The sequence below is a fragment of the Crinia signifera genome, chromosome 2 (genome assembly GCF_055691185.1).
Source record: "Crinia signifera chromosome 2, ASM5569118v1, whole genome shotgun sequence".
Lineage (NCBI taxonomy): Eukaryota > Metazoa > Chordata > Amphibia > Anura > Myobatrachidae > Crinia > Crinia signifera.
In genome coordinates, this window is record NC_139218.1 from 242746174 (window position 1) to 242773301 (window position 27128).

At 43.2% G+C, this 27128-nt stretch overlaps 1 protein-coding gene across 2 annotated transcripts in view; it reads right to left on the bottom strand.

The window, feature by feature from the left end:
- The window catches only part of SPNS2 (SPNS lysolipid transporter 2, sphingosine-1-phosphate), a 115531-nt gene extending 88873 nt beyond the window's left edge, over nt 1-26658 (bottom strand). The window contains exon 1 of one of the 2 annotated variants that reach the window (XM_083174130.1): nt 26026-26658. In XM_083174130.1, the coding sequence (XP_083030256.1) occupies nt 26026-26296 (271 nt within the window). In that variant the 5' untranslated portion in view covers nt 26297-26658. The remainder of the gene's footprint in view (nt 1-26025) is intronic. The other variant, XM_083174131.1, reaches the window with a different exon arrangement.
- Between the last annotated feature and the right edge of the window lie 470 nt (nt 26659-27128).

Sequence of the window (27128 nt, forward strand, 5' to 3'; positions counted from 1 at the left end):
CCCCAGTGTGAGAACTGAAAATATTGATGCTCCTGCAGAGACTACAGCCGGGCAGCACACAGCTCTCTGCCCCACTGTCATTTCTTTAAATTAGGTGCATCTAGTAGTAGGACATCCCCCTTGGCAACAAGCAATTTCCCTCCCCACCTTGGCAACGAGCAATTTCACTCCCTCTTGGCAACAAGCATGTATTCCCCCTTTGCATCGAGCACAAAGCCCCCTTGGCATCGAGCAGGAACTCCCTAGCAATGAGCACATAGGTAAGCTGCACTTATGTGTCAAATATGTAATGGGCATTACAGTGTTTTATATATTATGTAATGAGCATTCTGGTGTGTGGCCTTATGAGTAATTGGCATTACGGCATGTTGATTTATGTCTAATGGGTATTACGGAGTTGGCTAAAATGTGTAATGGGCATTACGGTGTGTGGTCTAAAGTGTAATACCACACCTCGTTTTGTGATGCCACGCCTCTGTCCCATGAGGCCACACCCCCTTTGACGCGCAAAGGTCCCCCCTACTTATGATTTTGGGACCACCCATTACCATAATTCTCGATTCGCCTATGGTGTAGACTGAAGATGTGGATAGTTACAGCTCGACCGCGATATATGAATAATTGCTTCTTTGTGTGACTCAAACTATTTGTGCAGCCTGTCGTCTGTATAGAATGTAAAGTTTTACTGTATGTAGCTACACCACAAAATGTTAAACACACAACTGGCTGCTATAGGGTGGAATGGGATACACACGGATGATCAGCGGTCAGTAAACCAAAGCAGGCATCCCAAAGGAGGGTGAGTGCACTTATCCTTTCCCTACCTTCTAAATGTTAAACCCCCTCCCCACAGCATAACCCTGCCCTCCCCAACTTAACCCCAAGTTCCACCACTAGTGCCTAGAAGTAAACCCCACTTTCACGGCCGCACATCATGCAGCCCTGATTATAATTACCGATTGTGATACCGATACTTTTGAAGAGGATCAGTGCCGGTGTTTAGTCGGCAGTCAGGATGCCAGGGCCAGTATAGTGAATGCTGGCATTCTAGTGGAATATAGTGTATTTACTGCCAAGGGTGCAAGGAGTGAGATACTGTTTCTTCAATGGTGGGAATAGGTACATTAAAGTTAATTTCACTGGTCTAGAAGAACACATAAAATATGGCCTAATTAAGATTATTGGTGTTTCAAACTAGATTTCCAATCCAATTTAATGGATGGAGTTAATGATCAGACTACATGTATACAGCAAATTCTCATCTCAGACTTCACATCTCAACTGCTGTAAATATCTTTAGAGAACCAGTTTAATTTTTTTTTTAAATCTTTTATATTTAGTGCTACTAGGATTAAGGTAGCAGTCTCTCTAGTGGTTTAGCAATAGCAGAATGGCCCAGCACTTTGTTCTAAAGCGTCTGGCCTAGACTATACCGTGTTTATTATGCTCCTGTACCATCTAATTGAGCTACAAGCAGATACACATCTCTGAATAACTACCATTATTTACAGACAACACAATAACCATTAATTAACAGCAGTTCTTTGTCCTTGACAAAAAAGAGAAAAGGTCAGTGAAAACTTGCTGCTAGGGTCAAACGTCTGCTTAGTATGTACATAGGAAATGCTGTCATCTTGGATGATTAAACAAGTGCCAATGATAGCTGACCATCAGCACTGTGAGGTTCTATCACTCTAACAAACTTCAATTAACAACGTTGTTCCCTGGGCCAGGATGGACAACACATTAACAGTAAGTGGATTTAAGTCCCAGATAGGGTAACACTTTAGTGCAGGGCCGGTGCCAAGACCAGGCAGCTTTAGGCATTTGCCTGGGGTGCCGGCAACTGGAGGGCACCGTTGGGAGCCAATTAAAATTACAATATATTTTTGGAATGTGGGAGTACCCAGAGAAAACCCACGCAAGTACGGGGAGAATATACAAACTCCACACAGTTGGGGCCGTAGTGGGAATAGAACCCATAACCGCAGCACTGTGAGGCAGTAATGCTAGCCATTACACCTTCCATGCTGCCCTTCATTATCATATCATATATGTGCAATGCTTCATTATCATACCATAATCCAGCCTTGTCCAAACATCGAAATGTCCTTAGTATGCTAAAAGTAAATATGGTTTATGCAATTTATACAATGCTGCATATGAAAGAAGGCAAAGACATTTACATCCTAAAATGCAGCACAAAAATGTTACTTGAAAACTAAGGGCCTTATTCTGATCGGTGCGGACTTTTCCGCATTCTTTCGGATGGCGTTTTTTAGCCGTCTGCGCATGCGTGGAGAACGCGACGCGCATGTGCCACGCATGGTCTCCGTACTTGTTCTCACTAATCCCGTACAGAACTGTGCACCGCATACATTCGGCCAATAGGGGTGTGTTATGGGCATCATGCGGAATGACACAGGGGCGTAGTTTCAAAGTGGGCTAAACTGGGCGGAAACATGGGCGGACACGGGGGAGTACACATATATTGGTAGGCGTGCATTCGGACAGCACGCCGAATGCACGCGAACAAAAAGGGAAGAAATGTGCGGTGTCCAAAAGGTTACTTTTGCTTTGCGGACACCACTCGGTCATGCGCTAGGCAAACGGAACGCCTAATCAGGACGGACGCACCTCAACCAATGTCACCTGAACCCAATACAATCACATACTTTACCCATTACTTGTTAATTACACGCTTCTCACTGCTACAATTGGAAGCATTGCAGCTTAAAGGGAACATTACATGCTGCACTTGTCACACACTTTAACACTGCAAATAATGGGTCATGTGATCGCTGTGTGTACTCAGTACACAATTGTGTTGGATTGTGCGTAAATACTCCGCATCGGGGCGTACGGACAGCTTTCCGTACGTTCTCACGCGGTAAGACCGTGCTTGTGCGGGAAGACCGTGCAAGAATCTGTACGTTTCCCCCGCACACGCACGGTTTGTATGTCGTCCGTACACACGCCCTGTTTTTAAAGAGTGACTCCGTCCGAATGCGGAGGACACGTGGGCGTTTCTACGGACGATGGCCGCACGCTGCCGCACAGCGATGCGTGCGGCCCGCACCGAAAGAATTCGGGAATATCCGCACCGATCAGAATAAGGCCCTAAGTGACATAGTAAAACAAATGACAAAATATAATTTTCTTAAGTATAGGTATAAATGATTTAGCTCTACCATGGTTCCAATGGGGGTACTCCCAGAGAGACTCTGCACAGAGTGATATCTGAAGGTCTGCCTAAAAACAGTTTGTTGTGTTGAAACCGAATGTACAAATGACATGTTGGAGTTAAAAGAGAGGCAAGTGCAGAAAGATCATCCCACAGCTAAGATTTCCACGGGCAAATTACTATGTGCTACAGATCTACAAACTAACCAGCAATCACAGAGGAATCTAAATTACCAGGAGAGAGAAAGGAAACCCACAAAGTTATGCTGGAAGAAACATTCTTCAATTATGCCAGCTTTTTACAGATTATTGTATTTATGTTGGTAGCTTCATTTTTCTCTGGAGGAATTGTGAATATAACAGGCAGTTTTGTCTACGCAATCCATTTCCTTAACAGCTAATTAAATTGAATTCCTTGAAAAAATATTTAATTGCGGTACAAAGTGCAATTATTGCAAATTGGAAATATTTATATTAAACATAATGTAACATTTACCATATAGCCTTGCCCAGTAATTATACTATAAATAGTGTGCTACAGCTCTGATACATTTCAAATGTGTGACACACCCAGCTGGACTTCCGTGCTGAAGGAATGAACTTGGCTCAGGATAGTTTGTGGTTTTCTTTTCAGTATTTACCCAGTGTTCCCTAAAGCATTCATTCCCTATACTTCTGCCTGCACCCCAGTAATATAGCAGAGTAGTTTTGTTCCAGTGGTTTCATTTGTGTGAATCATACCCCTTTCAGACGGGAAAAAAATACCGGGAATTTCCCTGGTCCAGGAGGGTAGATCCGGGTTTTTTCTCTATCTGGAAGGGTCAACCCGGGTCTAAAATACCAGGGCTTCAACCCCGGAATTTACCAGGATTTTTCCCGGGTCTGAATTCCACAAACTCGGTCGCTGGCTGTCTGAAAGGGTGCCACATGGGTTTTTGGGATTATTACACATTGTAAGAAACTGATTGGCTCTCCTGGTGGGGTGCTGACTGATTGGTTGTGTGGATGGGCCTCTCTGATTGGCTGGGAGGGCATGGAACTGGGGCTGGCCTCTAACCTCATTCGGGAGGTGAAGAAAGGACAGCATGGCCCACTGGAAGGAGCAAGAGGTGAGAGCTGCTGGCAGTGAGAGGGGAGGAGGAGATGACTGGGACATTCAAAGATGCCACAGTGTACTCAAACATTGCAAATATACTGACAGCCATGTATATATAAAAACATGTTTACAACATATCCTTGTGCCATGGTTAACGCAATGCAGTGAGCTGTCACCACCCAATTTTCTGACCTCATCTCGGTGTGCCTTTAAAACGGTCCTTTTCTTATGACATGGTATATTGCAGGAAAAATTTGGCTTCTGTGTGAAAGGGGTTGACACTGGAAATTCCCGGGTTTTTGTTGCTTTGTGAAAGGGGGTCAGCACCTTTCAGCCTATAGTTCTACCTGGGTTTTGGGGATTTTCTGTCAGAAAGGGGTATAAGATGCACATTTTGAGCAAAAAAAAAAAAAAAGCTGTTCAGTGCGGCCAATTCAAGCATGTAGGACCCGATTGGCTGAAATCAGCGACATCCCATCTTCAATAGAACTCTTATCTCAGTAAAGTTACCTACATGTTTGGAAAAAAACTTATTATCTTAAATATAAGTATCGCTTACATAGTAAGTGTAAACCAAACCAGGCTAAAGTATCCATGTATGTGACTTACACTGATCAGTGCTCAAGGGACCCTGAAAAGAATACATTTGCAAAGTTCAGTTCAAAGCAATGCTCACCTATATCAGCGCATCATTTCCTATTACCCCGGGGCACATAAAAACTGCCATATGTTAAAGAAGGGAAGGGTGGGAAGTGGATGCGGAAGAGACCTGCCAGAGGTCACAGGGAGAATTTCAGTCTCCAGAGTATGATGAAAGGTAGAGTGACTAGACCAATAAGGTGCTCCTGTTTGTGGACACCATCTAAACGGTCATTTAGTAAAACAGATCATGTAAATACTTCTCTTGCATTAGATGGTGCTGGGAATAAATGTGCTGTCTTTGTAAATGTGCACAGAATTAATTTCACAGGTAGCCTTATGTAAATAAGGGAACGCAGATATAAAATGCATTAAAACAAAACAGCAATTAAGTACAAGCCTACGCCAGTATTATGAGCACCAGATTTATATTAGGACATAGGTTACATACACTTACACCAAGTCTTTTAACCTTCTGTTTTGCTTATGAAATATTTGCTATTCATTTTAATACAATGGAAACATTGTTAATACATCAGATACAACTTGTACACAAGGTGTTAAATTGTAATCAGTTTTTACTAAAATATGCACAACATTAGATCGACATTGGTAAGGTTACGTGGGTTATTCCGTGACCTACCATCCACTAAGGCGTGGAGGAGAATATAATAGTGTGCTGAGCATGAGGAGGCACCGCGCCAGAAGCATGGCGATCGGAGCAGTGCACTTTCTGTGTCCATGTCAAAATTCAAGGAATTGAAAAACCCATGTTGAACTTTTGACAGTCGACCTTCCCAATGTGAACTAATGCTTCTGTCTACCTTTTTCATGTGTCAAGCCAATGTATGTCAACCTTAATTTGGTAGACCCAATGACCCATACCTCAGCAGTTATCACTATGTATCAACCCCTATATAGGGATAAAGCATCAATACCAGATTTAGGGGGGGTATTCAATGTTTAGGCCACTCGACCGCCGTGACCCTGTCCCGTTCTCGGTCAGCTAGACCGAGAACATGCAGGCGGGATTCAATGTCCCGCCTGCCGGGGAGGGAGAGGGGGCGTGGCCGCAAGTTGCGGCCGGGAAGAGACGAGCTGCAGCCGGCAGCTCATCCCTTCCCGGGCCTCTCTCGGCAGAATGAGCCCGACAGCTAGTGAAGTCGGGCTCGTTGTGCCGAGAAACCCTGCTCAATGCTGTTGGGGAAGACAGCATTGAATAGGGCCCGGCAGCCATCTCCCCCATGGGGAGATGGTCGCCGGCGATTGAATACCCCCCATAACATTTAAAATCCTTTGGCTTTAGAGTACAAACCACAAACACCTCATTGGCGGGTCCCATAAATGGGACAGCATGCCCAGAGGTTTTGGTAGAGACCGCTTGAGAACATCATCATCAGTTATTTATATAGCGCACACATTCTGCAGCGCTTCACAGAACATTTCAAAATTCACATTGATCCCTGCTCCAGTGGAGCTTACACTCTATATTCCCTACCATGTTTACACACACCTAGGGTTTATTTTGCTGGCCTTTAATTTAATCTCCAGCTGAGTGGGATCCACAGGAGGGCGATTAGCATTGCTGGGTCGCCTTATGTCAGAATCATAGAATGTGTGGCACTTCCACCATGTGTAAAAGCAAAACAGATTTTTTTCTTAATGAATGTAGATAAAAAGTTGAATATTAGTGTAAAAGTTACTTATTTTTCAAACGGTTCTGCATAAATGCTTAGTGCAGTGTACTCTAGCGGTTTCAATATATTTTAACCACTGGGCTGCAGTATTCTGTTGATGCCTTTAAACCGTATTTGATGCGGACAGTCAGTGTACAGTACTTACAACACATCATTGTTGGTACACAAAGAAGGGAACAAACCTCTTGTATACAAATGGCAACATGTCGCACTAAAATAAGTTTATAAATAAAAACTACTTTCCACTTTGTATTTACCATTAACATGCAGTTAACCATGCTTTTCTAGATAAGCAAAGGAGGAGGACAAGTCAGGCGGCATAGCAATTTTTAAATACATCACTTCTCAACGCCCTTTAGAACTATTTTAAAATACTGTCACTACTCCTCCCTCCAATTAGGCAGGTGATTTAAGAAGTACAAATAAATAGTTGTAGTCACTGTTCAAATTTAATGTTGTATGAAAGACCTTTATCCATTACATTTTTGTTTATCCAGGTATAAAATAAAATGTGAAGTGGAAATAAGATTAAGGTGTACTGTAGTATTTCTCCAGGAGTTTTACTCAATCAAAACAAAGTGTACTTCTTTATCACATCGGTTAATTAGATTTATTATTACAGAACAGTAAATCTTATTAATGATGTGACCAGTGACCAGATCAAGCTTTGTAAACTAATTTGTAGGTGCTACGCAATGCATTCCTATAAAATCGTAAACTGGTCGGAATGACTGGGAAACGGTGATTGGTCGACATGAATTTAGGTTGACGTGGGTTAGGTTGACAGGGTCATTAGGTCGACGTGGGGTTTTTCCCCTTTTTTTTGAGCCGACAGGCGGTATTTCATGCCCTACCATCCACTAGGGCGTGGTGGGAGAATAAAATAGTGTGCCTGAAGCATGACGAGTGCAGCGAGCCATGTGACAGTCGACCTAACCCATGTCGACCAACAGCTGTAGTGTCCATGGCTAACATTGACACTACAGCTGTTGTTGAACTACACATCCCAGCATGCCCTGCTACAGTTTTAGTATTTGGCCATGCTGAAACTGATGCAGGGCATGCTGGGATGTGTAGTTCAACAACAGCTGGAGTGTCAAGGTTAGCCATCACTGGCATAGCGATTCATAGGGGTGAGTATATATAATAAACATTACATATTTTGAATCACCTGCCTCTTCTACTGGGGAAGATGCAGGGCCAGATGCACTAACTTTCAAAAGTTATAAAATGGAGGAGTGAAAAACAGTCAGCTAATCAGCTCCTGCCTGACATTTTTCAAACCCAGTCTGGACATGGCAGGTAGGAGCTGATTGGCTGACTGTTTATCGCTCCCCATTTTATCACTTTTGAAGCTTAGTGCATCTGGCCCGCAGCCTTCAGAAAGCCAAACAGCAAAAAGGTATGCTAGTAGTTGGCTGAGGTGTGGATTATTAGGTCAACAGTGTCGACCAAAAGGTAAAAAAAAAAAAAAAAAAAATGTTGGACATGCAATAAGTCAACACCACCATAAAGGTAGACGTGGAAATTGTCAACAGAAAAAATGTTGACACGAGTTAAACTGTCTATGTCGTAATATGTTGACATGGACCCTCATTTAGTAATCAACCTATCGACATCTGCATATCCATATGTACTAGACAAGGTCTACTTGTGTCATAACCGATTAATTGGCAAATCTGTATTTAAGCTTTCCAGAGGGAAACATATTACATCAGAATCAGAGGCCTCAGCAGTTATCTCTGCTGGCAAAATACATCCCATTGAATGGCACTGGGAACACTATGGGGTTTATTCTAGTTTATTCTTTCTGACAAAATCCTTCTTAGATGGACAAAACCATGTGCACTGCAGGGGGGCAGATGTAACATGTGCAGAGAGAATTAGATTTGGGTGAGTTTTTTTGTTTCTGTGCAGGGAAAATACTGACTGCATGATTTTACACTGCAATATAGATCTCACTTTGAAGAAAAACCCCACCCAAATCTAATTCTCTCTGCACAAGTTACATCTGCCCCACCCGCAGTGCACATGGTTTTGTCCATCTAAGAAGGATTTTGTCAGAAAGAATGAACTAGAATAACCCCCTATGTGAGGCAGCCTTTGGAGACATGGAAACCTGTAAAAAGAAGAAGAGGAACTGCAAAAGGAATCAGAAGAGATTTCTCTAAAAGTATCCCAGTTGGTCAAGATGAAAAAGCAGTGATAACCCCTTTCTCTGGAAATATACAAACCCACCAAAAAAAATAAGAAATGGGTTACCACTGCTTCATAAATAGATACCTGAATGAATTTAAGAGAATGTGCTTTTGACTTTTTTATAGTTTAGAAAGTAGTGATCCAGTGTCAGAACTCTGAGAGTACAGAGTTAGCTGCCATCAGGCTCCTGCACTGAAGGGGGCACCACTTCTCAAGGATGCCATCACTGTCAGTGGGGGACTGGAGTCTCGGCAGGCAGGCAGCCATGGAGAGATAGAGACACCGGCACACCAGAGGCATGCCGTCTCGCTCTTCTAGGTAACTCTGCCCCCTCCCTCGGCAAGTACTACAGTACAATGAGATACGGTCTTATTTGACACCACTTAGGTTGACAGTCATTATGTCGACAGGTGTCTAGGTCAACATGGGACAAGGTTGACACAGGGTTAGGTCGACACGGGTTATGTCGACATGTTTTTTTTTTACTGTTTTGAGCCGACAAGCGGTATTTCATGCCCTACCATCCACTAGGGCGCGGCAGGAGAATAAAACCGTGCCGTAACGTGTTTGAAGAAACTGCGACAATTGCATCAATAAATGTTTTATGCAGGGTTCATTTCTTTAATATAATCCATGCAAAATATACCGTTTACCTTACTCTTAATATACACATTAAGACACAGACATCGGATTGCTGATGGTAGGAATACCAACAGGGGTCAGGTAAGTGCGCTTACCTTCTCCCTGCCCTACTAACCCTTTCTCCGCAGCCTAACCCTCTCCAAAGCCCTGTACCCCACATCTAAACCACATTTTTCCCCTTATAATCACTTTGTCAATAAGTATTTTAAACTGATTTAGCTGAATTGAATACTGCAGTATAGATTCTATTTAAAAAATGGAATACAAATAAAAGCAATGTTTTAATTGTAAATACCATCTACCACTAGTGCATTAACCCTGAAGAAACCAACTTTTACTACTTTGTAATTCACACTCCCTAGAATGCATGACACCTCTGCAGCGTGACATGACCATACACCAGTGATGGCTGACCGTGACACGCCAGCTGTTTAACTACACATCCCAGCATGCCCTGCATCAGTTTTGGCATGGGCAAATAGTAAAACTATAGCAGGGCATGCTGGGATGTGTAGTTCAACAACGACTGGAGTGTCACGGGTAGCCATCACTGCCTTTGTCACAGGAACACGGGTCTCAAAGACAAAGCTAAAACAGGTTGAATATCCCTTATACAGATATCCCACAAGCAAAATATTTTGAATACCGTAGGTGTTCAGAATATTTTCTCTTTTTTTTTTGTCCCCCCCCCCCCCCCCACACACACACACACACACACACACACCTTTATTTATACTCTCCTCGTTCCCCGGTGTCCACGACTCTTCAGCAGCATCCCCGGTCCCAAGGATGCATTGCGCAGGTGCGCTGGTGACGTCAACAAGCAACCGCGCAATGCATGTGTGGGACCGGGGATGCTGCTGCAGAGGAATCTGATGACCATGGGTGATGCCAGGGACCACCGTAGACGTTGGGGGACCGATGGAGTAGTTATTTAAAAAAATAATTAAATATTGCACATAACGTGGTGCAGTGTATAAAAGAATTTTAAAAAGTGTTTTTTTTTTCTGCCTCTCTTTTGCATCTTCCTAGTACAATGCTACTTCTCTCTGTGTTTGCCAGCTGTATGCAATCCTATTACAGTAATCCTTAACAAATGGCTGTGTTTTAATGAGATAGACAGTTAAACTAAGAAACCATTCAGCGCACTATCCTAGCAGCTTTAAAAACCTGTTATAAGAACCTCTTAGCCCTACTACTGCCGAGACTACAGAAAATCTAGATTACACTATAAACAGCCGCTTCCCTGTCTACAGGAAAATATGTATTATGAAAAGCACAGATATTTCCTTTTGGATAAAAAAAAAAAAAAAAAGTGTTGACTGGGGGGCGGGGCATGATTGCGGCTGTGTGGTTTTGCAGAGCCTGCCCGCCCTATGCAAATCTGCAAATGGTTTGCCAAAATATCACAATCGCCATCCAGCTGCAAATCCATGCGCAGTCTCTGCGTAACTCTAATCTTTCCCAAGTGTGCGATAGAAACAGGCTGATTTGCATTTTTTTGTGCCAATTAATGTTCTAGGCTTTTAACACAAACTTGTAAAAATGCCACATTTTACAACTGGGGAAGCCAATCCCATCTCATTCTTTAAAACTGGGATAGTAATTTCACCTTGCCACTTATGCTCATAATACTAGTACCCCTTATGCATTATGCCCTAGGTATAATTATTATGACAAACCTACTTGCATGGTGCCCTGGTACAGTAAGAGAATAGGTAAAAAAAAAAAAAAAAATACCAGAACCAGTAAATGTGAAATGATGGAACAGTAGCAATTCCAGGAGAACTGCATTTACTTGTGATTGGTGTAGGAGCTCTGGCTCAGCGGCAAAGTCTCCCTGTGAAATATTGTAAAATGCTGGTAACTGTCAATAATAGAAATACCCCATTCATTCCTAGCACGAAAGGGAGGGTGTGTGTTCCCAGACAGCTGAACTACCAAGATTGCCAATGGCAAGTGATGAATGAAAACAGTTCTTAGCATCTCTTACTAGAACCCAAGCACTGATAGAGTGTTCAGAGGATTATTTGTGAGTATATCATCATGGCAATCCTGGGATTTTGTTTAATCTTTTCCTCTAACAATAGTCATTTTATTAGCAGGACTTAGCCGACTAAGCAAGTATAAAGGACAGTAACAAGAGTGCATTGCAGCTGCAATTAGAAGAGTGATCCTTTGATCATACGAAATGTCACCATTAGTGACCATAGCAGTTTATTCATTTAGCAAGAACATGGGTGATTTCTTGAAGGGCATGGATACTACTGAGGATAGGAGGAGGTTTCTCAAGCAACAATGCAGGAGATCTAGGGGGTTATTCAAGTTTCTTTGGTCCTCCGTGGGAATGCAGGGAGGACCGATGTTGCGTGTCTGCGCAGGCACCTTTGTGCGCATGTGCAGACGTAGGGTGCGTGCACCCACGGCAAACTTTCGGTGCGTGCACCCACCACATCTTTCGATGGTCGCCGACCATCATCGAAAGATGTGGGCGGTTACCCGAAGCATACGAATGGATGTTTATGCAAAACATCCATTCGCAGCCTTGAAGCCGGACTGCTCCATTACCATATGGGAACGCCCAGCGTTGCGAATCAACCAGAATAACCCCCCTGGTATATAAATAAACACATACATATACACACACACACACACACACACACACAAAGTAAGCTCCACTGGGGCATGGACTGATTGTTATCGCCAAAGCCCTGCAGAATATGTGTACACTATATAAATAACTGGTGCATAAACAAACACACACACACACACACACACACACACACACAAACCATGCAGTTTCATACAGGATATGGCTACCCATACACATCCTACATTGTTTTGCATGCCATTTACAACACAGTGACCACCTGTTACAAAAGGTACAATGTTACTTGGATGTGACCTTAAAACCAAACACAGGAGACAAATATTGTAAATCTTACTCAGCAGCGTATGAGGTTGTACACACAGGTGGCAGAAAAAAAGAAGAAGCCACAAATGACACCATTCTACACCAGGTTTGAATCTACTCACATTCCTCCAACAGGTCATATATCCCTGTGAGAACAGACATGATAAATATCAACATAGCCAATGAAATTAAGTCACCTGTAAACACACCTATACAAAGATATTCATCTATACATATGTCTAATATCGGATTGTGTGGCATCAGTTGGCAGCGTGTGACACTACATCTCTTTCGCGGGCTTACTAAAACATATCAAAATGTTAGGGCTACACCACAGGAGGGAGATCTGTTTGAAAACCGGTGAACCCAGAAAAGTAACAGGTACAAGAAATAATAATTTCAAAAAATGATACACGCAAACTGTCCCTAAATTTCAGTATCTACAGGCCTCTTATTTAAAAGTCTCATGTAAATGTGCAGAGCAACAAGCCCCCATTAATATTATGGCATGCCCATTTTGGCTTTCAGGCACATGTATTACAGGAAATTAAACTTCCCTGAGTAGCCACGAATTACAGACGTCACGCTGGTGGTGTCTTAAGACCCCACCACTGCCATTTTCAGGTGTGAACGCCCCGTTCAAATGTATTGGAATAGGAAAATGCCTCCCTATGTCCAAACGCAGCAGATCCCTTTGATAATAATCCCTTCCTGCCATTGGCAGTATCATGGAACCAATGACTGTTCAGGTCATATTTATAAATCCGTTTAGTATGAGGTGTTTAGACATTTTTATAAACCAGTGACATAAAAGCAAAAACTCCAAAATAGTCGGTCTCAGCTATTTCCATTGACTGATAAGTGGCTGCCAAACACTGAATCTGCAAAGCACGGACTAATAGAGACATGGGAAAAGGGAGAGAAATCACAAATCACTATTTATTTTAATAAAAGTCTCAGCTTGCAGCAACAGCACAATATTCTGCTTTCATTGATTAATTACCATTGCTTTAAAATAAAGGAGGGCTTGTAATGCATATTAAATAATACAGTTATATCCATTTACCCTGGAGAAGCACTGGTCATGATTATTGGTGCGTTGTTATATCACATCATACAGGACAGGTGCCAAAACCTGCCCTGAGGACTCCACACAGACCTGCAGGCTATTCTTTCCACACAGTGCTGAACATGGAAGTAATTTCCTGACTATTTCAGCAGCTGCAAAACTGAACCCCAAAATTCTCCCTAGGTCGAGTTTATCTGATCACTGACTTATTTCCCTGCTGCTGAGCTCAGTCAGCCTGAGCTACATCAAATGTAATTCCGTTGGGAAATCAGTCAGGAACATACTGTGTGTTGTTTGGCTCAGAAGTCACTACATAGAACATGTCAATGGCAGTGATCAATAATATATACAGCCTGTAAAATAATAGCCGTTTTTTCCCATATCAAGTGTTCACTTTTACTACCATATAGCTCCAGCCCATATATTTCAATGATTTGTTCATACGATCAGGGGAATGAGCCAAAATACCTATCGAAATAGATTACTGCTGTTACAGCAAGCTCCAGATGTACAAACTTGGCTGGATTTTCAGTAGAGAAATAACTGTGTAGGGATAAAAGGACTTCAGATGCATTATTAACAGTCTTGGAAAGTTCCCTATCTCAGTTGGTTAACAGTGGACTATATCCTATTTTGTTTAACAGTCATCATTCATGGCTGCAAATTGGCAAATAAACAAAACCAGATTTCGAAGAGTGGTAGGGTGTAGAATCAAATGCTACATAGGCCATGATACTGGTGGGCTGCAGCTAAAGTTAAATAAAACTAATTTCATAATTAATATCTAAGAGTTATGGAGTGTATGACAGGGTTATGTGTATGCCCTAACCAAAACCAAGCTGTAACAGATGTACATATTTAACTTTTCTATATGCACAGGTGATTCACATTTGGCACTTGTAAAATGCTTAAGGGGGCTTAACCATTGGCTGACATTGATGACATCATAAAAACTAAACTTGTGTTCCACAACATTGGGAAGCAGTAATATGCATGTGTCATGCAAGTAAGTTGAAAAGAATTATGCCCATGCTCAATTGTACCGATGACAGTACATATTATCAGCTGTGTAGCAATATTAATATACACAACAGAAAGACATGTGTTGGATAGAATTATGGTGGTAGGAATCCGTATCCACAACTCTATATCCAGCATATATAAAATCAGCAGTCCTGTAACAGGTACCACTACCCACTGTGCTGAGAACACCCTCTGATGGCGCTGAAGTGATCATAACTAATCACCCCTGGGGGTTCACTTTGATCCAGCTTAAGAACCTGGTGCTCCAAGCAGAACAGTTACCTTGGTAACCATGTGTAAGCCAGATCAGGGCGCAGTCTAGAACATTGGATACATGCAGCTTTACCACCTCCAGGACATCCCACCCAGTGTAGCCATGCACCCTTCCTTGCAGCCCTGTATATCTGTGAATATATGGCCTATCTATAGCTACCTATAAAAGGTACAGTATGTGAATAATCATTACATCACTCCTTAAGTCAGTGTTTACACACTCCATCCCTCTGGATACCTTAATACATGTTTTACACATTTTTACTGGAGCACAGATATTTTCATTACTGACTGACAATTTTAAAAGATCAACATGTGATACCAATTATATCATTTGTGATTCTGTGAGAAGCCCTGGAAAACATGTACTGGAGTTGGGAACACTGTCCTATACGCACTTGTTAATGCCAGTGCATTTTATGAGCTGGTCATGCTCATTCCCCAGCTGAGCACATCCCCACCAGCAGCATGCCGTTCATTAGTGATAGCTATACCATTAAATGGGCCCATTTCATTTGCTTGCCTTTTGAGCCTCTCTTGCCATAGTCTTCACTGATTGCAGCCCATTTCTTGCGCGCTCATACTGGGAGTTCCCACATCTAAATTTCTGACTACATTTGACTCCATGGACTTGCCACTGACCTCTTAACTACACTCATACGGAATGCGGTTCTGCCTGTTATGGGGTAAAACGTTCTGAATTGCTGTGAGTTATTGCCGAGACAAGTTCTGTCTCTTTCACTCTTTAAGCAAATCAATGGAATCAGATCTGTCATCGGTTAAACAGACAAAGTCTGACCATTTTTAAATTCGTATTATTATCATTAACACTTGGCTTTCTAGCCGGTTCATACAAAGAACAGACAGGCAAGTCACAGGTGATTAAAAACATTCTGAAAACACATTCCACATACTTAAGAAAACATTCCTTTCTTATGATGTATATTCCTTACCTAATGTACTGTACAGACACTGCAGCCTGATTATGGCACATCCGTGTGTGTATAAGGAACATCTAACCAGATTATGCAGGTGAAACAATCCTGAGCCATGAATATGTAGCTGGCACATTCAAAAGCTCTTTATCTCCACATCATATTCCCCACATGTAAATGAAAGTGCTGCAAGTGATCGTACTAGCCACAGTCATACACATATACTTTGTTGTTAAAATAGATTACTTCGCTCATATAACAGTATCTATAATCTAAAAGAAGTACTTGAAAGTATTTGTGGCATATTTAAAGTCAAAATACATCAATATGTTTCAAAGTTGGATTGAAACGCAGAGTCTTTATACAGATAATCAGGTGGATGAGCTGCATAACCACACAGACATTTAGCAGCTACAGTACAAAAAAAGGCGATTCATAGATATGGAACTGCAAGACATTAATAAAATCACATAGATCACTTATGATTCCTAATCCCTAATAAATGGGGCCCATTTATTAGGGATTGCATATACAATTAGATCTGGCTGGAATATTACTGGCCAGGATCGCATTGTAATATGCGGTCATATTGCGGGATGTATCAACCTGCACTCCTAAAAGGAGCCTGTCCCCGCCATGCGCTTATCCGTGTGGTCTGTGCATGCGCTGTTAGTGCTGAACCCCACCAACGACCCCACTGCCCCGGCAGCAGTGCGGTCTGTAGCACATAGGATACCGCCATCTCAGGATGGTGGCAGCCCGGGACCCAATGCAATGCTGCCCAATATTGATACATCAGGCATCATCACATCCCCCATAGAAACCTATGGGGGATGTGGCCGGCGGCGGTGCAGGAGAGATCAGATATATCTCTATATCCCATAGACAGATATGCTTATCATACATCCTGCTAATAAAAAGTGAAATAGTCACTGATAAAACTACACACAATACAATATAAAATACTAAACAGTAAAAATGTACTATAAAACATTTATGCCCAATAAACAACTAACAAATAAATGCAATGCTTTTGTTGGTAGATTCCCTAGGCGTACAATTATGATACTGTCATTAAAACCCTAAGGAAAATGGCAAAATTAGTGTTTGAGAAAGAATCATCATCCCCTTGTTTCTGTGGAAACCAACAGAAGCTAAGGCCAGGCTCTCTAAAAACAAAATGCACAGAAGAGTCAGCTGTGTTTTGTTGTTTCCATATTGCAGAGAATGGTTACAGTTGCATTGAGTATATAGACCAGAATGTGACGGTGTATATCTAGTTTATTCACTGCAGACTAAACCGCTTTTTATTGCAAGGCAGTCATTTTACGGAGAAAAGTGATATATATATTTTATTGGGGAAAAGATTTTAACATATAATAGAAAATGCTTCAGACTTTTTTTTTTTTTTTTTTTACATAGAACATCCTGGCACCATTTCCTCCCCAGGTAAGCCACACACACCCGCTGTACACAAAAAGCAAAACAAAACACAATTGGTCAATGCCACCACTGGTCCAGCTTGGACGATTTCACTTTAACATCCCCATTGTTAGTGCTTTCAGCAGTGGGCAGGGGCAAGCATAGGAACACCCCCCCCCCCCCCACTCCATCAATCACACTTAATCTGTCAGTGTGTAGGCAGAACACACTGCACGATCAGTCTGCTGATATAGCTTTAGGTTTTTATTACACAGCTTCAGTGTTTCTTCAGCACTCCTGGTTGAGAAACACTGCTCAGAAGGGTAAGATTGGGATTGAAAACCAGTGACAACTAAACATTCCATAAGTTTTCTCTGATAGATATTTGTATTTGAGGGCAAACCGCACACATATACATAGGCACATATAATATATACAGAGGTACTACCATTGGTAATGTAGGTGCATTGCACCAGGGCCCCTGACATCTAAGGTGCTCACAGCTGCTCAGACCAGCCCATGTACCCCATTCACCCGCTGGTATGGTGCCAGATACTGCACAAGTTCTGACACTGCATATATACACACACCTTATTGTAGCAGCCTGCACCTTTGAAAACCCATTGAGTTTCACTTTCTTGCCTGGGGTGTCGCAGTCTGCTTTGGTGCTTGCAGTATAGTCTAGTCTGTATTGAGATACAGGCCACAACGTGATCAATATACCACAGCAGACAGCGACACCACAAGCAGTAAAGGGAACTGCACATGTATTGAAAGGTGCAGGGTGGTAGTGCAAATAATAACATAATACAATGCACACATACTCTTATCTGTCCAACCATGCAACTAGTTGATTATTTGCTCCTGTAATGGAGTCATCTATTTGCCCCAACATAATGGATTGTTTTCAATGTGGCCAGTGAGGGTGTTAAACGGTGGGGATCCCTGAAAACAAGTGTTCCTCGCTGTTTAACCCCCATGCCGGCCACGCACCCTATTCAACTGAATCCTCGGTGTCAGAGGACGGAGAGGATTCCCCCAAACAGCGAGGCTCATGGATAATGCAGGGAGCCCACTGCATTTAGCCACAAGTCTTGCTGTTTTAGCGGCCGTATACACCGTTTGCCCCTCGTTCCGAAAATAGAGCGAGGGGGAAACGGCATATGCAGGGGGGTCAGTTGAATACTGACCATGCGGAGCAATGACAACCAGCAGTTAGCACTGCTGGCTGTCACAGCTCGCCCCTGGCATTGAATACTGCCCAATGTAAAGTACGGATGGTGTAATGGTTAGCATTACAGCCTCACAGCGCTGAGGTCATGGGTTCGATTCCCACCATGGCTCTAACTGTGCAGAGTTTGTATATTCTCCACGTAGTTGCGTGGATTTCCTCCGGGTTCTCCGGTTTCCTCCCACAATCCAAAAATATACAGGTAGGTTAATTGGCTTCCAAAAAAAATTAACCCTAGAATGTCTGTGTATGCATGTGGTAGGGAATATAGATTGTAAGCTCCACTGGGGCAGGGACTGATGTGAATGTTCAAATATTCTCTGTAAAGCGCTGCGGAATATGTGTGCACTATATAAGAAACTGTTAATAATAATAATAATAATGTAAAACAGATGTAAATGGTCATTAAGAAAAATTTGCTACATACATTTGATTTAACCAATTTGTCAGCCATTTTTGTACTTGTCTGTCATTTGCAAGCAAGTGGTCAATTGTTATTTGCTCCCAAACATTACAAGAGTGTACTATGTATGTGTCCGCACACACCTATCCTCTTTTCGTGGGACTTTGTTATTCAGTTATAGTGCATTTCTGCACTTAACGCTGGTTAACTGGGGGGGGGGGGTGTTACATTTTTCCTAATGTATGAACAGTGCACCTAACGTGCGCTAGGGACAGCCTGCCGAGTAACACTACGTGGGGCTGTTCCCTGTAATCCCCCCAGTATTTAGCGTCTGGGGCGATGTATTAACAGCCTCCTAGGGGTTAAATCGCCCTGGGCACAACGCCAGCTCAGGGATGCTCTGGAAATTTTGCGGAAATAGCAAGATCCCGTGCATGCCCATTACAGCCGGCCAGGGGGAAAGTAGGATCGCGCATGCGCAGGGATGCTGGGGGCGCCGATAAGGAGAGCTGTTAACACTGGACTCTCCTTATCGGCTGGGTGGAGATGAATACATTCGGCCGCTATGGGTGCCCACTTCTCATTATTCAGGAGAAAAGGGGCCAGTTACTTTACAAGCGTTAGGGGCAGGTTGATACATCTGTCCCACTGTGTCAATCACAAAACGGTGGGAATAGGATGCACAAGCAGCTTAGTAGTTGCATGTTAGAATGCTCAATGCTACAGTCACGCAATAACATGGCACAACTAGAAAGGCTGCTTATCGCGTAAGGAGGCTAGATGTATGTTGGCACATTTATAGTTGTGGAGCTGGACAGATCATTTTAATGGTGGATGGCCAGCTTTAGTCCACTGTGATTGATTTATACCACAGGTAGTGAAAGACAAATACATTTTCCAGATTCTGAAATTCAGCCAAATTTCAGAAATGTGTCCACATTTTGCAACACAATATACAAGGAACATGGCTTTATCATAGAAATAAAGAAGATTTTATTTTAAAAGTCAGATATCAAAGTAAGCTGAATTCTTTTTGCCTGGACTGGAAAATGCTTAAAGATGCTATATGGGATTTGTGACCTGAGCTTTTACTATCAGTGGCCTGTGTGCCTCACCATTCTTCATCTTCATACAGATTAAAGTAATTTACAAAACAGTCAAAGCAACACACCACATGACCTTTGGTCACCTAACTTGCAAGCGCACCTAGGTAGCAAAAGATTACCTCAGTATTTGTGCAACAGCTTGGGCCTAGGGACCGGGGAGTATGCTTTCCCTGTAATGTAGGAAAACCAATGTTGGGTATATTTGGGAACTATCACAAGTCGACATTCCCAATCACAACCTTAAATTAGCATAGGCGTGCGCAAGGGGGGTGCCGGGGGTGCACAGGCACCTCCTAATCATAGCTGAGGGCTGGGGCTTTCCAACGAGCCCAGCCCCGTGTCTCTAGCCCCCTGGGAACCGGAGATACTGCCAGGCAAAGCTGGAACGTTTTCCCTATAGGATAACATGGGACCCGCTAATTCCGACCCCCACCCAGTTCAATGGCTGCCAGTTCCCCCTTCAGCATCACTGAAGCTCGAGGTTGATTTCAGTCGAACCCAAATCGCTGGGCCTTCAATCTGATACCAGGCGGATCCATATGGATTATTTGATTCCAGGGATATTGAGGTTAAAGTAGCTTCAGTGTGCGGCGTGCAGCATCCGGCCAGCGGCTCAAAAGGGAAGGAGGCTGCGGCTCCGGTGGGCATCTTATAAGAAGAGTGCACAGCGCTACCCGGAAGTGCGGATTCACGGGAGCGCTGGTGTGCAATGCGCACCCCCAGCAATGAGCATGAAACTCCCCTTGTCAACGAGCATTTAACCACCCCCTTCCCAGGGAGCATGTGACTCCTGGCAAAGAACATTTCACATCCCCCCCCCCATGGCATAATCTGTAATGGCCATCACAGTCTGAGGCGTAACGTGTAATGGGCATCATGGTGTGAGGCGTAACATGTAATGGGAATTACACGTACAACGTGTAATGGGCATTATGGAATGTGGTATACTATGTAATGGCTGTGTGATGTGTAATATGCATGTAAGTATGTGTTAATTTTTGGCGCGCGCCTTCGACGTGCACAGTCCCTATTGTCCCTGTTTTAAAAATATTTTTTTAAGCCCTAACATAATGTGTAATAGGCATTACGGTGTGTGGCATGTGTGATGGGCATTATTGTGCGTGACATTATGTCTAGTGTGTTTCATTATGTGTAATAATAGGAGATGATGAACACGCCCAGTAGATAGTGATGGACACGCCCCCTCCAATGGTGCACCCCCTAATAAAACGGGCTGCGCACGCCTATGTAAATTAGTATCTGTGCATGACACTGAGAACAAGTAAATAAACAGCATTTTGTGACAGAGTACAGAAATAAAAAAAATAAAAAAAGATGGAGGCCGCGTTTTTAATCAGGTGCAAAGGAGCGCAGGGATACACGGACCACGCTAGACAACTTGAATTTGACAATAAGTCCGAGCTGGTGGTCCTAGCCTTTACCTTTTATGGAGACCAAGGGCCAAATGTAATAGGGTGAGAGTTTCATAAAGTGAGAGATTTTGGGACAGTTTTCTCCTTTTTTTAAAGCAGCAATCAATTACACTGCAAAACCAGGTTGATTTTGCCATGTTGTTGATTGCTGCTTTAAAAAACATGGGAAAACTGTCCCATAATCTCTCACTTTCTGAAACTCTCACCCTATTACATTTGGCCCCAAAGGTGTTAATTTAATGTAAATTGAATCCCAAATCTATTCAATTCTGAGCGGAGAATGCCCATTGCTTGCAACATGAACAGGGCGTTTTGATGCGAGAATGAACATTCTCCAACTAAAGTCTCCAGGACCTAATTGTATTGGATTTCTGCTCACACCACAGGAGGTGTACATAATTTCCTTCAGACAGGCTCCAATGTACCGGATAATGGGGCAGATGTACTAAGCCTGGTCAAGAGATAAAATGAAGATAAAGTGGAAGGAGATAGCAACAGCCAATCAGCTATGTTTGAAATATGACAGTTGGGAGTTGATTGGCTGGTGAGGTATCTCCTTTCACTTTATCTCCAGTTTATCTCTTTGTCAGGCTTAATACATCTGCCCCAATGCACCTGCCTTTGCAACCCCTCCTGCTACTCACCCATCAAATGTCCACCACCAGTCACTGCTCAACAATGCCCAATATATTGCACCGTCAGTATGGCTCAAACAAACAGTCCTGCCACTCTGCTTGCAGACATCATGGGATGCTTGTGCCATTCATCTTTCAAAGCACATGCGCAGTTGCAATTAAAAACAATAGCTACTTTACATGAACATCAGCATTGTATGCAACTCAGGATCAAACCCAAACTGCATTTTCTAGGGGCTATACATTTCTGAACATAATTCAAGTAATGTATTAAAAAGCTCAGAATTATTTAGGTTTGGCTAAACTAATCTCCACCATCTCTAGGTTTTAAGTTTATACATGCTTTAGCACAGGTGAGTTAATTAGTACATATTTACCTATTAGTACCTATTTGACCCAACCCACTTGCCAATAAATGTAGGCAGGTCTCCAGGACTCCTCAAGGAAGAGCTAAATCATCCTTGTGGATCCCACCTTTTCCAATCAAGCAGTTGGAATGAGGGCTTTACATTGCAAGTTCCTGTGAATCGTGTTATCATGGCCTACCCTTCCTGCAGCATGTTCCCATGAATGGAGTCAAGACACCCTTAGGACTTGCCACCTTGACCTCTGCTTTGAGATCTTCTGATCTTCCAGAAGAGAAATCCCATAAACAGGCAAGTACACACATAAACAGTAACCACTTCAGATTTCTCCAGAATCCTTGCAGCTCTTCTGGTTTATTAAAAGGGAGCTTTCACTCTGATTAGGTAAGTACGCTTCTTGGCATGCTCTGGGAAAAAAAAGTCTAGACGTATGGATGCAAAACCAATGCCATTTGTTTTGTGCCATAATTCACTTTGTAAATAAGCTCCAGGGAATGGGCACGTGGAAGACTTATCTTCACACCTACAATTCAATACTCTACTCAATGTACAGTATGTGACATGACCTATATAAGTGTTCGTATGCCCCAGGCAGTACATTGCTAGTTAATGCTATCAGGTGAGTCAAAATCATTTCTTGTTATCAAAAAAGTATATAAACACTCAGACACTTTACTGCCACTTACACTGGTGTGCACACTTGTACTGCTTAAGGTGTGTATACACTGTGCGATTTGGTCACTGAGCGAATTTGGCTTAATACCGCTCAGCAACCAAATGGCAACATTTATGGTTTTCATCAGATACCGTCAATTTCTAGTCATAATAGAAGGAGCCCAGTACAGGGCTGGTTGTGGGAGCGCGCTCCTAGCGATATCGCCCTGTACACACTTGAAGACTCAGGCGATATGGTCGCTCGGTGACCATTTAGCCAGCAATTCTGGCTAATATTGCCCTGTGTGTACAGGGCTTTACTTCTACTAAACATATAATATAGTGATTTAACACTAATGCAGTGTTCATACTGCCAGTGTGAACACCACAGCATTTTAATACCGGGGACTGCAGCGCCGGATCCCGTTCTCACTGCTAAGGCAAGCAGTTCTATGCTGTAATTTGCCTTTTAATACAGGTGTTTTTTGCAGTGTAAAACAGGTCAACATGTTTCTGCATACTCTGATCTCAAACACGGGTAAAAAGCAGGGAGGCCCGGGAATTGCAACATGGGTTTAACCATTCACACTGAAAAAAAACACTGTTAAAAGGCAAATTACTGGGTCGACATGCTAGACCTGGGAATTGCCTAGCAGTGAAAACAAGGTATGAATAGGCACCTATATATTACCTTGGTTATATCAGAAGAGTGATCTAAACTAGGAGATTACATCTATACATAAAAGTAGGTGTGAAGAGAAACATGTACAGGATAGAACGACTATAGCTCTGTCATGGTATATAGCTATGGCTGTATAGAGTAGCTCAATCAAAATCATGCAGCAACATATGATTTGTTTTAAAACACACTATTCCATCCTTGTGTTCTGTTCCCTAACTCACACCCATATCCCCATGGGATAGGGCAGGGTCTCCTCTAGGTTTATATATGGGCAAAACACTTCAGATCTAAGTATTTCATGTGGCCACATTTGAAGGTTAGCCAACCCTCCCAAATCATACTACACATAGTCTTTTTGAATAATTATGGACCCATATTGAAGTTTCTTGTGCCCACAAGGAAATACAGAAGCAGCAACTGTGCAGAAGATTTCAATGACTATGGCTCTGTGCCAGTGTCTTTGCCATGTTCTGCACAGGCGTCACACCATATTTCCAGTAGGGCTGTCCATCGGTGCAGTCACCATCAATGGCAATACTGCAACCAGCCATCGATCGTAATAACCTATGTGATGATGACCATAGATAGGTAAAACCATCGATGATCATCCATTTTCTTGGACTAACTGGACCATGGGCCAATCAGAATGTGGAGTGTCAGGGGCGGAGCTATGCTGTGCGTTCCGGCACTTTGAAAAAGATATACAACAGCAAAACATTGGTTTTGCTGTGCCATCGATGGAGCGAAGCCACCTGATTCTCCCCAATCGATGGCAAAAGTATTTATCATTGATGGTCATCCCTAATTTCCGGCACGCTCTTCAGGTGTAGAGAAGCTCTGACCAATCAGTGCCACTAACTAGCCTGAATTGAAAACCCCTAAAGAGAGGGCCATAAAATACTGTATAGTGTGTATTATTGCAGTTCGGGGTGCAGAGGGGATGATGTGGAACCCTCTTGACTTATGGGTCAGTGTGAGCTGAGCAGCCTGCACCCATTATAGATAGTCTAGGTATTTACAGTGGAATCCGTAGCCTGTTCTTGCGTTCTCTCATCTTCTGTGGGACACCTGCAACTTGCAGAACATTTCCAGCTATAATTGGTAAATGTATTCACAACACCTACTTAAGTCAGTCAGCCTTCTTTGTAGATTTCAAAATTACAATTTTTTAAGTTAGTTATAAAATGGCATAAAAAACCCCCCTGCATATTTAAACCCATGCAAAATATGTACCCTGCACATTAGTGTACCATGCAAAAAGACATGGAATTTTTTAGAAAGGATCAGCAAACATGCTTCTAATAATATTCTATGGTCAAAACGCAAGTTAAAGAAAGGGCAAAACAGTTGGTCTAAGTTGATCTATAAAACCAGAAGAAAAAAATAAAGATTTCCTCACGTCATTTTTCACACAAACTGTTCATATTTGTAGTCAAATATAACAAAACACATTACCAGAAATTTGTTCTACTATAAAATGACATACTATAAAATGTTGCTAAAAATGGTTTATGATAGATTACACCAATAAAATATCCATGTACTGTAAAGGAATGAACCTGAATAGGGATTTTGTAAAGAAGAATATTTTAGTTTAGAATATAATTGTGCATGAATACTAATGTAACTAAAGAGAATATTCCACATGAAGTTGAGAAAATGCTGAAAGTATGAGTATGTGACCTTGAATGGTCTTTCAACCCATTACTGCTTACTATAACAAAACAATACAGGTGTCCTGAGTAATAAATTCAATAGAGAGAAATGGATATGGATCTCACTTTTGCAATGATACAAAAATTGCCAAATATCCTAAACCCAAAATGAATGACTATTTTATTGGCAAAGCTATACAAAAAATAGAAAAGTACAATTCTGTTGTGAGCTATCTTATTCCTATTTATACAATCACACCATGTTTGTTCTGTGTTATGTAAGTACAGTATGCATGTGAAAATAGGATTTTGGCATTATTTAAAATAGAAACACAGAATAATGAATGCCAAATAAACTATACGGGCAGTATATGCTGTGTGTCCTATGTGTGTGGTTTTTTTTTTTTTTTGGGGGGGGGGGGGGGGGGGGGCGCGACGACAATATGTGCACCCTATGGTGGGGGAACGGAACACAGTATGTGTACTCTATGGTGGGGGGCACACGTGTACCCTATGATGTTGGGGGGCGCACAGTAAGTATCCTATGGTGGGGGGCGACGACACAGTATGTGTACACTATGGGGGGGCGCAGTATGTGTACACTATGGGGGGGGGGGGGGGGGGGGCGCAGTATGTGTACACTATGGGGGAGCTAGTATATGCGGTGTACAGTAGTAGGGCATGCAACCGTCACAGTGAAACCGGTCTCTCCCGCATAGTGGGAAGCGGCTGTGACCGGGAATATAGCGGGCACCGGGGGTATTCTCACCTGCCACCGTGTACCTGTCCAGGTAGTTGAGCACGTTGCCCACGCTCAGTATGCCCGCCGCTGCCACCCTGGCTCTCCGCACATTGAAGGCTTTCTGGGGGAGGGCGGGCTTGCCGCCGGGGCTCTCCATCTCCGGGGACTTCATATCCAGCACGGTGGTGACGGGGATCATCCTCCCCGAAAGGGTCTCCAGCCCCCCGTCCCCCGCTCCCGGGATGCAGTCCTGGCTGCTGTCACCCGTGCCCGCTCCATCACTCTCCAGGCACATCATCAGCTGCTGCCCGGAGCTCCGCCAGTGGTCCCGGGCAGCGGGATGTAGGAGACTCACGTTGCCTCTTCGTGCGCCGCCTCAATGCATGGAACACAGCTGCTGCTGCTGCTGCCGGGTGTACGCGGGGGCTTCAGCCGCACATCTCCCGGTGCTGCCGCGTCTGACAGCTCCGACTGGGCAGCGTCCTCCCCCTGCCCCTCTGTACTGCAGAGAGGTGTGTGTGCCCGGCTGTGTGTGTGCGGGGGGGCGGGGGAAGCACCGCCCTGTTATAGCACAGTGCTGGGGAAGGAGCCGCCGACACCTGAGTCTACTATTGTCGGACTAGTAATAATCCCATTATCCTCATCAGCACCATGCACAGCGCCCCCTGCCGGCTGCCCGCCCCATTCCAGCACTCACCGCCGTGCGTGTCCCGCTGCTCACCTCTGCCCAGCTGCTAATGTCACAGCCCCGCACGCTCTGCTCGCAGCTAGCTAGAATGACATCTATCTATCTATCTATCTATCTATCTATCTATCTATCTATCTATCTATCTATCTATCTATCTATCTATCTATCTATCGCCTGTGCGCGGTGCTCCGCAGTATTGCCTAACCAGCTGTAAATCATACATCTAATGCAGATCATCATACATGTCACATGTGCTGGCTCCCCCCCACCCCCCGAGGTATAGATCATGTGTTTCCCATGGCTGCCCGCACTATTGCAATCACCGAGAGCTAATTACAGCAGCACATTTGTGTGTACACTTCATTAGGTGTTTTCAGGGGCTCATTAATGTAGATTTAATTACGCGGCCAGCACTTGAGTGTGAATGTGATGTCATTATACA